The sequence below is a fragment of the Sorex araneus genome, chromosome X (assembly GCF_027595985.1).
Source record: "Sorex araneus isolate mSorAra2 chromosome X, mSorAra2.pri, whole genome shotgun sequence".
Lineage (NCBI taxonomy): Eukaryota > Metazoa > Chordata > Mammalia > Eulipotyphla > Soricidae > Sorex > Sorex araneus.
In genome coordinates this window covers 32,438,164-32,452,914 of record NC_073313.1, presented here as the reverse complement: position 1 = coordinate 32,452,914, position 14,751 = coordinate 32,438,164, and the positions used below count along the sequence as shown (strand labels likewise).

The 14,751-nt window shown below is 36.4% G+C and overlaps 1 protein-coding gene across 1 annotated transcript in view; it reads left to right on the top strand.

The window, feature by feature from the left end:
• The window catches only part of DMD (dystrophin), a 2,715,231-nt gene that overhangs the window by 2,011,042 nt on the left and 689,438 nt on the right, over window positions 1-14,751 (top strand). Inside the window, exon 53 of the mRNA XM_055122927.1 lies at window positions 8,666-8,783. Within this exon, the coding sequence (XP_054978902.1) occupies window positions 8,666-8,783 (118 nt within the window). The remainder of the gene's footprint in view (window positions 1-8,665; window positions 8,784-14,751) is intronic.

Sequence of the window (14,751 nt, the reverse complement as noted above, 5' to 3'; positions counted from 1 at the left end):
TTTTTTTCCAGATTGTGGCTACTGTAAAAAGTGCTGCAATGAACATAGAAATGCAGATGTCATCTCTACTATACCTTTTTGCCTCTCCAGGATATATTCCCAGGAGTGGTATTGCTGGGTCAAATGGAAGCTCAATTTCTAATTTTTTGAGAATCGTCCATATTGTTTTCCAAAAGGACTGAACCAGTCGGCATGCCCACCAGCAGTGAAGGAGAGTCCCTTTCTCCCCACATCCACGCCAACAGCGGTTACATTTTTTTGGGGGGATGTGGCCAGTCTCTGTGGTGTGAGATGATATCTCATTGTTGTTTTAATCTGCATCTCCCTGATGATTAGTGATGTTGAACATTTTCTCATGTGCCTCTCAGCCATTCGGATTTCTTCTTTGAGAAAGTTTCTGTTCATTTCATCACCCCATTTTTTGATCAGGTCAGCAGTTTTCTTCTTGTGGAGTTCAACCAGTGCATTTTATATCCTTAATATCAACCCTTTCCGAATGGGTACTGCATAAATATCTTTTCCCATTCTGTAGATTGTCTTTGTAATTTGGTCACAAGATAGCAGTATTCTTTGTTATATTTTGTCTCTCAAGTAGTACTTAGGGGTCCTGGTTGTCCATTCTCAGCAATACTTGGTCAACTGAGAAAGACGGTTTAATGCTTGACTGGTATAGTATGTTGCTAATGGGGAGTTACACCTAGCAGTGCATGGGGGAGTGAGTATGTGATTCCTTATCAAGTTGGGGCCTCAAACATTTAAGGCATGGATTGTGATATCTTCTCTTACTCCAGTAGTTGCTTTTTCAAATCTTAATTTCAGTCTACTGACATATTTTTTGATTGCTTTGTTTTAATAAAAAATGTGTAGTGGCTCAAAATAATTCTATTTAAAGAAATTTACCTAGAGAAATGTGAGCTGATTGGAAAAGGAAAAAGCATGCATGTTCTAGAGAGAACACAAACTTCTCCAGAGTTGAAAATTCCTGTAGTTGATTGATAAGAGGTGTATTTATAATATTCGGTAAGTGTTAATTATATATTCAGTTGATAATATGATGGTAGAACTATAGCACTGTCATCCTGTTGTTCATCGATTTGCTCGAGCAGGCACCTGTAACATCTCCATTGTGAGACTTGTTACAGTTTTTGGCATATCGAATATGCCACGGGTAGCTTGCCAGGCTCAGCCGTGTGGGAATATGATGGTATCATCATGTTATATGAATCTGAAGAGTCAGTTATAGACTTAGACCTTAAGGTTAAAAGTAAATGCATTGGGACTGCCAATAAAACATAGCAAGAGAGTGTGAACTAGGATATCGACTTTTATATAGCAAATATCTTTGTGAATGGAAATAAGGTGGATATCAGGGAAGGTGGAAGAGCCATTAAGCAAAGTCTGACAGGAGTTGAAAGAAGTAAAACTGGTTGGGAGAAGTATCCCCAGGTTCTGTGATGTCTAAAAAGCTGTTAGGGATCAGAGACTGAAAAAACCAGAGGAAACCAATGTTTCCAGAGTCTTACTTAAGAATCTCCACCACATTTGGTCATTGATGGTAAGTAGTCTGTGGGGGCTTGTCTACAATGTTCCAAATGCACCAGCTGCTGTCCACAGTGAGAAATATCCTAGAGGTTAAAGCATTGCACATCATTCTTGGTGCCTCAAAGAAGTTGTATTTAAAATCTGAAATTGTAAAGCACTAGAAGAAACATGAAATTAGAGATTCTTGATACTGATCTGGGCAATGACTTCTGGAATATGGTACCAAACTCACAAATAATAAAAGCAAAAACAGATTAGCGGGAGTACACCAGCCTGCGGAAAAAGCTTCCCACAAAGCAAAGGGATAAACTGCCCAGATATTTTGAATCCATATGTGCAATAAGGGCTAATATTCAAAATATATGAAGACCATAAACAACTCAGCATCAAATAATAAAATTATAAAAGTAATAACCTAATTTCAAAATAGGCTAAGGGCCTGAGTTGACATTTATAGAAGAATATATATATATATATATATATATATAACGTACCAGAAGGTATATAAAAATGTGTTCAGCATTGTCTATCATCTTAGAAATGTAAGACAAAACCACAACTAGCTAATAATTAACTATAGATAATATGTTTATTATAACTATTAGATGCAAGTATTGGAGAGGATGTGGAAATAAGGTGACTCTTGTACACTGTTTATGGAGATGTATACTGGTACAGCTACTATGGAAAACAGAATGGAGGTCCCTCTAAAAGTAAAAATAGAACTACTATATGTTATACCAATCTTGTTTCTGGGTATTTAGTCAAAGGATATGAAATCCATATCTTGTAATTTATCTAAACTCCCATGTACACTGCAGCATTACCCACAGCAAGATGCAGAAACAATAATATCCAAGAAAGTGGGATATTAAATTTTGTACCTAATATTTAACATATACATGTCCCATGGAATATTGTTCAGGCCTCAAGAAAGAGGGAGATCCTGCTATTTGCAATAATGTGGAAGCCTGAAAAAACATGTGCTGAGTGATATAAAACAGGCCCAGAAACACAAGTGATGTACGTGAGTTTTTATGTGGAATCATGTAGAAAGTTGCTTTCTGAGAGTTTTCCAGGTCCCAGTGGTGAAGGAAGTAGGAAAATGATAGCAATAGGGTACAAACTTTCACTTGTAGAAAAGTTCTAGCGATATTATGCACAGTGTGTTATCTATACATAATAAGAATACAGGATGGAGTAATAGCACAGCAGGTAGGGGGTTTCCTTGCTCGCGGCCAACCCAGGTTCGATTCCCAACATCCCATATGGTCCCCTGAGCACCACCAGGAGTAATTTCTGAGTGCAAAGCCAGGAGTAACCTCCGTGAATCTCCAGGTGTGACCCCAAAAGCAAAAAAAAAAAAATTAATAAGAATACATTGTGTACTTGATAGAGATCATAAGAAAGTAGATCATAAGAATTATTTTTGGGGTTTTTTTTGGGGGGGGAGTCACACCTGGTGGTGGTCAGGGGATACTCCTGGCTCAGAACTCAGGAATTACTCCTGACGGTGCTCAGAGACCATATGGGATACCAAGGATTAAGCTCAGGTCAGCCACATGCAAGGCAAACACCCTACCTGCTGTACTATTGCTCTAGACACTCTGTTTTGTCTAGTTTGATGGGGCAAGGCACAGTCAGAGGTGCTCAGTGATCACTCTAGGCAGTGCTCAGGACACAACATGTGGTATCAGAGATCAAACTTGGCTTGGCTGCCTCTAAGGCAAACATCCTACCTACTCACTGTACAATCTCTCTCTGCCCCTGAATTGTATTTTTATACACATATAATGGGTGATGAATATGTTAATTAAGTGATCATTTCAAGACATATTTCTCAAAATATCAGTATAGCATTTTTTTTCTCTATTCAAATATATCCAAATAATGCTGGAGGAAAAGGCTCTAAAAATAGAAGCCAAAAGACAATGAAAACAGTTGCTATCTAATTTAGACAGAGAAGTGCTGAAGATTCTATCAACTCTACTGCTTTCAGAAGAGCCTCCTTGACCCTTCAGTGTTGTGATGTAGATCCCCTGTATGCTTTCATAATTCCCTGTGTCTCCCCTCCAATGACTCCTTGGCATGTTTTAATTGCTTATTTACTGCCTCTCCTCAGGACTGCTTCTGTTTTCTTTTTGAAACTCGCCTCTGCTGGGCTCAGTGACTGTCATCGTTTAAGTACTTAAAGAATGCTAAAACACAAACTGGGAGGCATTCTATAGTATACCTAACCTCTTTTTTTAAAAAACACTAATGTGAAATTCACTGAAAAGCAAAGAACTACTTCAGATAAAATGAGACTGAAGAGATAAGACCACTAAATGCACCTGGACCATTAAATCAATGGTGATTACAAGAATAATTGTCACATTATAAATAAAACTACAGATATTATATTTGTAATACTGAATTCCTAACATTGAAACCAAGCTGAAGTTATGAAAGAGAATGCTTTTGTTCTTAACCTAATAAGTACTTAAGTGTTGATGAGTAGGGCTGGAGAGATAATATAGGGGTAAGGCACTTGCCTTCCATGCAGCTTGGCCCAGGGTCATTCTCTGATGCCAACTATGGTCCCCTGAGCATTGCCAAAAGTCATCCCTGGGTACTTGGGGGGGTATAGTCGCCCACAAAAATATTTAAATGTAAAGGGAATGATAGCTTCAAATGGTTCAGAGATCACTCTAATGTTATAAATACATATACATTATAAATATAAATAGAATGTGGCAAATGCTAATTTGTGAATCTAGGTGAAGGGTAAACATTTCTCAAATTTTGAAATTATAATAAAACGGTTTTTACAAAAGTATATTTTAATGAAAGAAGGACAAAAGATCAGTCACGAAGTAGCTGATGAGCTAGTTACCAGCAGGGATGCTGGTAAGCATTCAGAAAAGTAGGGGAGTCATGCTAAGCAGTAAATAATCTGTCAGTTGAAAATACAAATAAGAAGTGAGGAAGTAGAGGACAATGAAGATGACCCTGGGTTTGACCAAGGTGCTTATTGAGGCAGTTGAAAGCTAGACAGATGATTAGCATCCTCACAGGTTAAATTCATTCAGATACTAGAAAAGCTGCAATTTAGCACTGACCTGACCTAAATGTTTGTTTTTTGCCATACATAAACTGATTCTATGATCTCTTTCACCTTGTCAAAGTTGAATGCTAACTTTTAAACTTGTAAGCAGTTGAAGGTCTGTGGTTTTATTTTATGTTGAAGTTGAATTCATGTTTATTTTCTGAATGTAACAAGTGGTAATTGCCTGGTTCTTTGTTCCAGAGGTAGCAATGTGATAGTGTGGATTTTTGTTGTCAAATATAGTTTGTTGATGTCATTTCTTAGACATCTAAAGGCATATAGATGTTAAATAGTCAAGTAGACATTTAGAGTATTCTATTTGAGTGGAATTTCATTTTAATAAATAAAATAACAAAGTATAATTCTTTCTAAGATACTAAAATGACCTACTTATAGAATGTATAGCTTCATTGTTTAGCTCCTGTTTTATAGGATTGCTATTTATAACCACTTTCCTCAACCCTGGGGCGACTTAGTAGGATTAAGGACTTCTGCTTCACTTTGTATTTGAAGATTTTTTTTCCCTCTTCTTTGCTCAGCTAGTGGAATCCATGATGAATTCTCATCTCCAAGGGGTAAGCTGTTTTTAGTAATGCCCAGTAGCTGGCTTAGGAATCCTTAGAAATAGCATCGATTCCTTCCTTCTCTGGTGTTTGTTTCTTTCAGAATGATAGAATTCATATAGACATGATCAATTGTCATGCTTAGGTACTGCTAAGCATGTAATGGTTTTAGTTTTATTCACTTAAATTATGTGTAGAATGAATAGCGGGGCTCAGTTCATTAAAAAGTAAATGTGATTACCATTCTATTTGTTTAACATCAAAATTATAGCACACTAAAGCTAGAAAGGGGAAATTGGAAGTCATATGAGAATAAAGATTAGAGTAGAAATAGTGTTTTTGAGAGTGTAGCATCTGGTAAAAGAACTGAAAGTGGGATAGAAAACAGAATTTCTTAGATGGATATTTTGGAAGTGGGCTGTTTGACTAATGATTAGACCTTATGAGCTTTTCTGTGTATGACTGTATTGAATGGATATGAAGGTCACTGTATTGGTTGTTATGGTGTTATAAAATGAAACTCTCAGGTCAAAGAAATTAGAATGGCAACTAAATAGAATATAATAACACCCACCAAATAAAAAAAAATAATCTTTTATTTCTTATATGTGTCCTCCTTTGCAAAAAGCTCTTTCAGTCACTTTTTTAATATCTTGAACAAACAAACAACAAAAACTAAATGCACCTTGTATTCAAACCCTACCCATTATTTCTGGAAAGAAAATCAAAGGAGAAAATATCCATCTTACTCTTTTGAGAATCCCCTATTTAATAGTAACAGTGTCTGATGCATTCATAGCAGTATATGATTTCTTCACAGTTTATTTTTTGAAATGGAGGTGTTGACCCAAAAGCAGGATACAGAACTGTATTTTTTGTTAAAAAATACTTGGTAGAACTGCATAGATTTAATGCAGTTGTGAATCTTCTTAGATTTTTAAGGAAGCTGCTTCAAAGGATGTCATTAATAATCTTTTCAGGTGCTTACAAAGCATGTGTCTGTCAGCAGAATTAGAGAATCAACCAACTAGAGAACAGGTTTCACAATACCCCGAGACTTATTTTGTTCATTAGAGAGGAAAATGGCTTGTTTTAAGTTTAAATTGACATGCTTGCTAATTTCAGCTGCAGAAGCTGTTCATTGTGGTCAGGTTTAATTTAAAGTCTGGTAAGGTTCGGATTTAAGTTGATCAAGTTGCTGCTCAAAAATACTTCTTATGAAATAAACTTTATAATCTTAAAAGGAGGAGAAAAATTGAGCTCACATTGAGTCTTGTACCACAAGCTGGACAACAGAAAAATATTCTGATTATGTGGTGGCAATAGCCAATCAAAGAAAAATGAAAATATTGATAATTGGGTTTACATGGAAATTCTCAAGTTTCAAAGTACACTGCTATCAGGGCCCCTTAATTTGCACAAACCACAATAAATGCAAGGTTCTTTACTATTTCCATAGTATCTAAGATCGTGCTTAGAACTTGATAAATACTTTAAAAATTAAAGGATGAGTCACTAAGTAAATCCATGAGCTTTATTATCTCTGTATATTTTAAATTACTTGTTAAATTTGAAAGGAATATTTTGCTTTACTTTTCCTGGGTAAGCTTCCTTTTTTTTAAATATCTATTCGATGCATTAAATATTTAAGAGTCAGGAATTTTAAAGCCCTTTTCCAATTTGCTATGTCACAGATGACCAGAGTCTACTATTCTATCCCTAGAAAACATCTTTTATGTAAAATCTATATGTTACTACATGGTTTCTACTTTAAAATTTGTTCAGTACTCTCCAACTGACTTATGCCACTTACTTCAATAGCTGTCTTTGGTAATTTGTTCCATATTTCAAACACCCTTTTGTGTAAAGAAACCATAAAAGTTAGAAACCTGAAAATTGGATTTTTCTTCTGAGCAATCACAGCTTACAAATGTGGAAAAATTGTTAAAAGTTAGCCCCTCCAGTTTTTCAGTACAGAAAGGGAAAAAAAAGTTCAAAATAAATGTGTAGTATTTGGATAAGTTCTTCCCGTTATTTTTGTAAGACCAAAAGCAATTGAGCTTAAATCATAAGAGCTGTCTCCTGTTTATTCACAAAAGAAACAACTATAGAATAATCAAAGGCCAGTTTTGTACAAACCCCAAAGATGGTTAGAAAATCATCAGGAGTCAAATAGCATAATAAACAAGTTTCATAAGCATTCCTGTCTACCTCATTTTATCTCTTTGCTTTCATTAGTTGGTGAAAAGGATAGAAGATTTAAAACTATGAAGCTCTCTAGCTTGGTTATTAGTGTAGGTACTTGGAAAGTAAAAATGAGAAAATGTGTGTAACATTTCAGTGACATTGTGGTTATAGAATAATAAATGCTCCTTATACTTGCCCAGACTGAAATTAAAATAAATTGTTTTAGAATGCGAATAAGGAAGCTCTCTTAATTTTCACACATTTCCCTGGAAATATCATTAGAACTAGGGCCCCATCAGTGTACAGAGACAATATATGAACTCTTCAGAAAGTTAGGATTTTCTTTTTGTCTGTTTGTTTGTTTTTGTTTGGGGCCATACGAGGTAGTGATCCAGGTTTGCTTCTGTCTCTGTACTCAAGAATTACTCCTGGTGGTGCTTGAGGACCATATGGGATTTGGGGGATCAAATATGGTGTATCCACTGTACTGTTGCTTCAGTCCTTGGAAGTTAGGGTGTTCTGATATGAGTAATGACTAATAGTGCCACTTACCTATATATTTTTTTAAATGTGGGTTTTTTTCTATTAAAACAGATTTAAAATAAAATCTGTTAAGATAAAGAATATGAACACTAATGCTCTTTCGAAACTTGCCTGCTCATAAGGATTAAGACTTGCTTTAAAATGTAGCTTTCTGGTCTTCCTCCACTCATTCATTTATTCTTGGATGAGAAAAAGGAGCCTAATGATTTTTATTGGGGTGACTGTGGAAAAAAAGAATGATTTAACTCATTGATATTACCTCATTTTATCGATGCAGAGTCTCAGGTACCAAGTTAAATAAGTTAATGGCTTTTAAATCACTTCTGGGCTTTTTCTGTTCTTAAATATACACTTTAATTATGGCATCACAGAATGAGATTGCAAGTCTTCCTCTTAAATACATTATCATCATTCAAATGTACACTTCGTACGCATAGCACACACATATTAGTTTAAATAAACCCAGGGATTGTGTAATGACTCTTTCTAAGCTCTTTAAGGAGTGAAACAAATCTGTAATCAAGATTTTCATTTGAAATTTTTTGGGTATATACAAGAATGAAGCACATCTCTTGTTAAATTGTTCTCTGTAAAGTCTTACGCATTGGAGATTTATATCTCATAACATTTTTTTTTTAATTTCTAAAAGTGCTTTGTTTGGTTTACAAATTGTACTTTGAATTACATAAAAGGAATGCACAATGCTGGAGAACCTCAATATTAAGTCCTATCTGTTCCTCAGGCAACACTACAGGACTTGGAGCAGAGACGGCCCCAGTTGGAAGAACTCATCACTGCTGCCCAGAATTTGAAGAACAAGACCGGCAACCAAGACGCTAGAACAGTCATTACTGATCGAAGTAAGTCTTAGACAAGTGAAACTGAAGGAAAAGATATATGAAAAGTTTGAATAGCGAACTTCAGTTCCTATGACTCCATTGCATTTATGAAAATAGTGCACAGTTCTAACTACTGTACCAAGATGTTCAGTCTACAACTCTATTCAGTAATTTATCTTTACATCACTGAATGTAATTTGGCAGACGAGAGGGAATACTATTTTTGTCCAGTCAGGCTTATGTAGCTGCAAAGCAAGGAGTGGGCGTGGTAAGCATGATGCATAATGTGGCAGAATGTTTTCTCCTTCGTTGCCATCTCCTGGGCTGGTGGCCATAGAGATGACAGTCTCTCTCTCCATCATATCCTTGGTTGTTGGTTCAAGCAGTCAGTCTTCTCCTCCTGGACCATCTTTCATTCCTGTCTGTGGTGGCATCTTCAGATTGGAATATGTCTCTGCTTCTTTGATGCCCTCATTGTATAATACCGGAAATGACTGTACCATTCAGTGTGCCATACTGGGGTGGGTGGGAACATGAGGAGGCTGTTTAAGTCCCATCTGCATAGACATCTCCTGTACTCTTCTGTCAGGCAAAGTGATTCACAATGACTGTTTTGTGGTAGGGAAGAGAAATAAAGGGAGGAGAGCAGTGAAAACTATTCTCTTCCCCTCTGAGACTTTCCATCAGAATGAGGCCCAGGTCAACTCTTCTATCAAATTCTCTTGCATCTCCCTGAGACAAATTAATGTATATTTAATATTCTTATTTCTATTACAGTGTTGCCCCTTCTGCCCACAATCAATGGAATCTTTTCTAGTTTAACAGGCAGGAAAAATAATCTTTCGGGGCTGGCATGATAGCACAGCAGGTAGGGCATTTGCCTTGCACGCAGCACACTTGGGTTCGATTCCCAACATCCCATACGGTCCCCCGAGCACGGCCCGGAGTAACTCCTGAGTGCATGAGCCAGGAATAACTCCTGTGCATCGCTGGGTGTGACCCAAAAAGCAAAATGAGCCAAAGATCTATGTCTCCAGAATTTCTGTTCTGCAGAGTCAGCACTTCCCTAAGGAAGTATAAGCAGAATACCTGGCTGGCAATGATATACCAATGAAGGGGGAAGAGTAACCAGAGTAAAAAAAAAAACCTGCAAAATATTATTAGTCATACTTGTACATACTATGTAAATTCTTAATTATAGTAGCTTCTATTTATTATGTTATAAATAGCAAATGGTGATTCTTATGTGTGTGTGTTTTATTTTAGGCCCCCTGATTTACAATACTGTCCATGGTATGGTTTCATGCATAACACATTCCAGTACCACACCTTCCACCAGAGTGTCCACTAACTTTGACCACTGCTGTCCCAGAGTCCCCTTCCCACCTGTCCACCCCCAATTTCCCAGTCTTGGTGCTTTCTGATGAAGATCCATTCTCAGTTTCTGTTGCCTTTGGGTATGTATTTCCTCACTATGATTCTTTATATCCCACCCGAGGGAGATCATTTTGTGCTTCATATATGTGAATTTGTATGACATTTTTACAAAGGCCTATCAATTCAGTTTCATCCTCCCTATTTTGTAGATGAGGAATCAGTTGTAGGGATGATTAAACAAATTGCTCAAGCCTACAAAGAAAGCCAAGATCAGCGCTTGGAATTTGCATGCACTTGTGTCTTAAAAGTCAATGTTATTGCAGTATATTTACCATTCCCCATCTTGGTGTTTGGGTCTTGTCAATCAAGTCACCCTAATCACTAAGACTAGGCGCCTATCTTCCTTACACCCATAATTGTGTTTTGATTAACTTTCTAAATATCTTTCCTCTTTTAGTTGTAGTGATTGTTAATTAAAGTAGTACATGTCTTTTTATTTTGAAATGGTAATTGTTCTTGCTCAAACAGTGTATTTGATGATGTTAATGTACTAGTTGGATAGTACTAGCCACTATACTAGATATCTGGATTTCCCTAGCTTACATCACAGTAAAGGTTTATTTTTTGTTCTGGTAAAGTCCAAAATTAGCATCCCTGTATACAGTCATTCAAGGACCCAAGCACCTTTCCCATCTTTCTGACCTAGAATATCACAACATTTGATGTAATTCATGGGCAGTTGAGGAATAAGTATGCTCATAGGAATTTCTGATTAGCTGAGAGTAAGTCGTACACAACTAATTCTACTCATAGTCATTGGCTGGAACTTGCCGTACATGGCCATACCCAGTTGCAAGCAAAGCTGAGAAGTATTATTCAATGTTGAATCTAGGGAAAGGAGGAACTAGTTTGATTGGAAACTAATTAATACCTTCCATAAGGGTTTTGGACAAGGAAGATGTATTTATGTTCTCTGGCTCTGTGTAAATTACAAGACGTTGTTTCTATAACCAACAAGAAAAGAACAACATCACTTTGTGCTAAAGCAAAGCTATTAAACTGATAGAATATTATTCCCTCAAACTGAAACCATGAGATTTCTCTTACTAGGTGGCAACAAACTGTTCCAAAATAGTGAATTTCAGTGAATGATTTACTCAGTATGAGACCAAATTTCCATTACACAGTTAAGTGATCTGCTTCTTGCTTGGGAAATATTGAAATTTGGCAAAGACGTTTATGCAAAACAGAACACACTATATAGAATATCATTTGTTTTTTACTAATGAAAAATAAACTTCTCATTTTACCTAAAAGGAAAATGACATTAATTTATTTTATAGTATCCATCCAACATTGTCTAAACATTTTCATTATCCCAGACAATCCTTTTTTGATATTGTATAGGCTTTTTTTCATGATGTAGATTAAAATGGAATGACCAGAGGGCAAGTTGATTGCTCTCTGTTAATATCCAGTGCTTTCAATAGTTCTGCTTTTCTAAGCTTTTGTCTTTCTGGAATGAATACCTTTATGATTATTTGCATCACAATGGAAAGCTTCTAATCTAAATGTTTCCCAAAAAGCATTTTAAAAGAGAGCTTTTGTTGAGATAAGTAGTGTTGTTTCTTAAGAACCTAAGCCAGAATCTTAGTTCCAAAATGCCTAGAGCTTCTAATGCTGGTATCAGGATAATTCGGGCAAAATGTGTTTATCTAAACAATGTCATTTGCAGCCCTGCTAGTCTTAAGTTTATCACTCTATTTGAAATCTATGAAATTGGATGGAAATTCAATACTCATAAAGTTTCAATCGTGTTCAGAATAGAATTTTTCTTAGTATAGATTTGGTTTGCAGGGAATGAGCAGAAATAAAACACTTGCTCATAAAATTGTATTTTCTTATTTGAAGATTTCAGTATTCATTTTTTATTGCTCTGAAACTTCTAGAAGTACTTAAAAAGGAATCAGCTAAATAAAGTAAAATATTCAATAAGCATATAATACTGTATTGGAGCATTTTCCTTCTTGGTAAATCCCAGTTCATAACTTCTAGCAGTTGGAGAAATCTATACACAGTTATTACATTCTATCAAGAGAAAAAGTCCAGTAAAAAGCAATCCCTCTCTTTGAGTAATATCCTTGCTAAAATTTCAAGTAATTGGGTCTGCAAAATATGAACACGTTTCACTATATAAAATTATTTCCACAATACCTATTGTTTTCAGGTTATTATATTGATGGAAATTGTGTCATATAATCTAGGGTAGGGAATAAGTTTTATTATAATTGCATTTAAATGGAGAATTGTCCTGACGGTTTCTGATGTTTAAACTTCTTGTTTTCCTTCATTTCTTTAGTTGGTGAATGTGTCAAGCCATTCTTGGTCAGATCAGAAGAGTAAAAACACATAAGAAGGATCAAAATGGTTTCACTGAGGCTTCTGATTTACAGAAAATGTTTGTTCAGGTCCATTACTACTGCAAGTCACAATAACACAGTACCTTACATAGCAGTGAGGAGGATCTTAAAAGAAAAAAATTGCTCTCTTTTATTGCTGTTATTTTATAAACAATATTGGTGAATGTAGACATGGCACACCTGACATTTATATCGGAGTGATGTCAGTGGGCCCCACAGGTGACTTATGTGAAGCGGGGAGGAGAAAGACGGTCACTTTCTCCCTAACCGCCTCTACCACCCAGGACCCAGAGTTACTGGGTTCTTGTTTCACTCTCGGAAAAGAATTTCAGGAGTAGACAAGCAGTGAAGTAACAGATTTTATTTAGAGGTTTCTGAGGGAAGGAGGAAGGGATAACTGGGAGAGAGAATAGTAAGAATAATGCGCTCAAGAGAGAACGCAGGCTTCTCCAAGGGTGGAGAGAGCTCTACACACATCCTAGCACTGGACACGAAAGCATAAAAGTACACATCTCAAGGTGGGAGATGCAGGCAACACATGTGCTCGGGCACCACATGTGCTCAGCCACGTGGGCACAAGCAGCACGTGGGCTCAGGCAGCATATGCGCACACTTCCTTTGTTCAAGGTGTCTTTTATAAGGTCTCTTCAACCTGCCCCCACTGGGGGCTTCTTCCCAGGTAAAAGTCCATTGCTAAGGAGGTTACCAAGGGAGGCTGGGTCTTCTTTAGGCTGGATCACATTTTAATCAGATTAAGGGAGAGGTCGATGGAATTCCAGGAACTTCATGGGGAAGGGGTCCAACCTCCTCAAGGTCTTATCAAGGTCTGTTTTCTGTAACTACAGGGTAGGTCAGTCTCAGGATTCTCCTTCCAAGAGACTTTGTTAATCTAAGTTTCATTGTCAAGGGCCTTTCCCTATCTACCTGCCTACATCAGGAGGGCCTTTGGTTCTGTTGCCTCTTCTCCCATTAACCCCGCTGCTGCCATTTTAAAGATGGATGACAATAGCACATACAGATATTCAGGGTAAGCTACCTGGGTTGGTCACTTATTACTAGACTTTTGACCCTGGTGAAACAACTAATCTCAGTACACTACCTTATGTTGAATCTCTATGAAATAGAACTGTTTTTTGTTCTATTTATGAATGGTTGAGAGATATAAATGAGAAAAATACATGCATGGCACTAGGATCTTAGCCATTATCAGACCTCAATGAGTTTCCCATCTTTTTATTTTAATTATAATTGAATTTACATATTTAAATGCTGGAAAACATTTAATTAGGATTGGTAGCTCTCTGATTCTTCTACCAAGGGAAAATAGAGACAGAACAAGAAAGAGCAAAACAGAGCAACAGAGAGATTCTAAAGACCAAAAAGAGAGAGAAAAGAGAGTTCTTTGGAAAAGATGAAAGAAAAACAGTTAAATAGATATCTGGAAAAGTCTTTAGGTTGATGAGACTATAGAACAAAGTTAATTCATGAAAGTTGTTTCATATTTGGCATCAGTTTTAGCCTTAAGAGTTAGATATAGTTAGATTTAGATAATAATAATCTCTATGTAGACTAGGAAACCTGAAGCAGAGAATTTATGTAATGTGCCCAGGGTCTTGGTAAGGTGGCCAGTGAGGGACTTGACTTTAAATTTATATCTCTGGAACCAGAGAAATAGTATAAGGGTTAAGACATTCGCTTTGCATACATTGACTTCAGTTTGATTCCCAGCAACACTTATGGTCCCCAAACACTGCTAGAAGCGAGTACACCTGAGACCTGCCAAGTCTGTCCCAATCTCTCTCAACTAAAAAAATTAATTTGTGTCAATTTGATTCTGTGCCTGATGTGCTTCAAATGAGAAAAAAGCAGGTTAGGAATAAAAAAGAAAATTTGACAACTTGAAATAGTAGAAATAAACTTAGTTTACTAAAATCTGGACATAATTATTTTGCTGTCTCCATTTATACTTTTGCTTTCTACGGATTTCAAGTATGTAATTATGAGATTACATGTTGTATGTATTGGAGATGTGTAGGATAGTAGACCCCAGTAATCACCATCAGCCTTGCTCAAGTAGATTCACTACCCTCATCTGTTATGTGGGGCCATTACCAATATAAGGTATTATGAAATTAAAATATAGGATTTTCTGAAGTGAAGACCTGGCTTATTCCAGATGCTCATTAATGGTA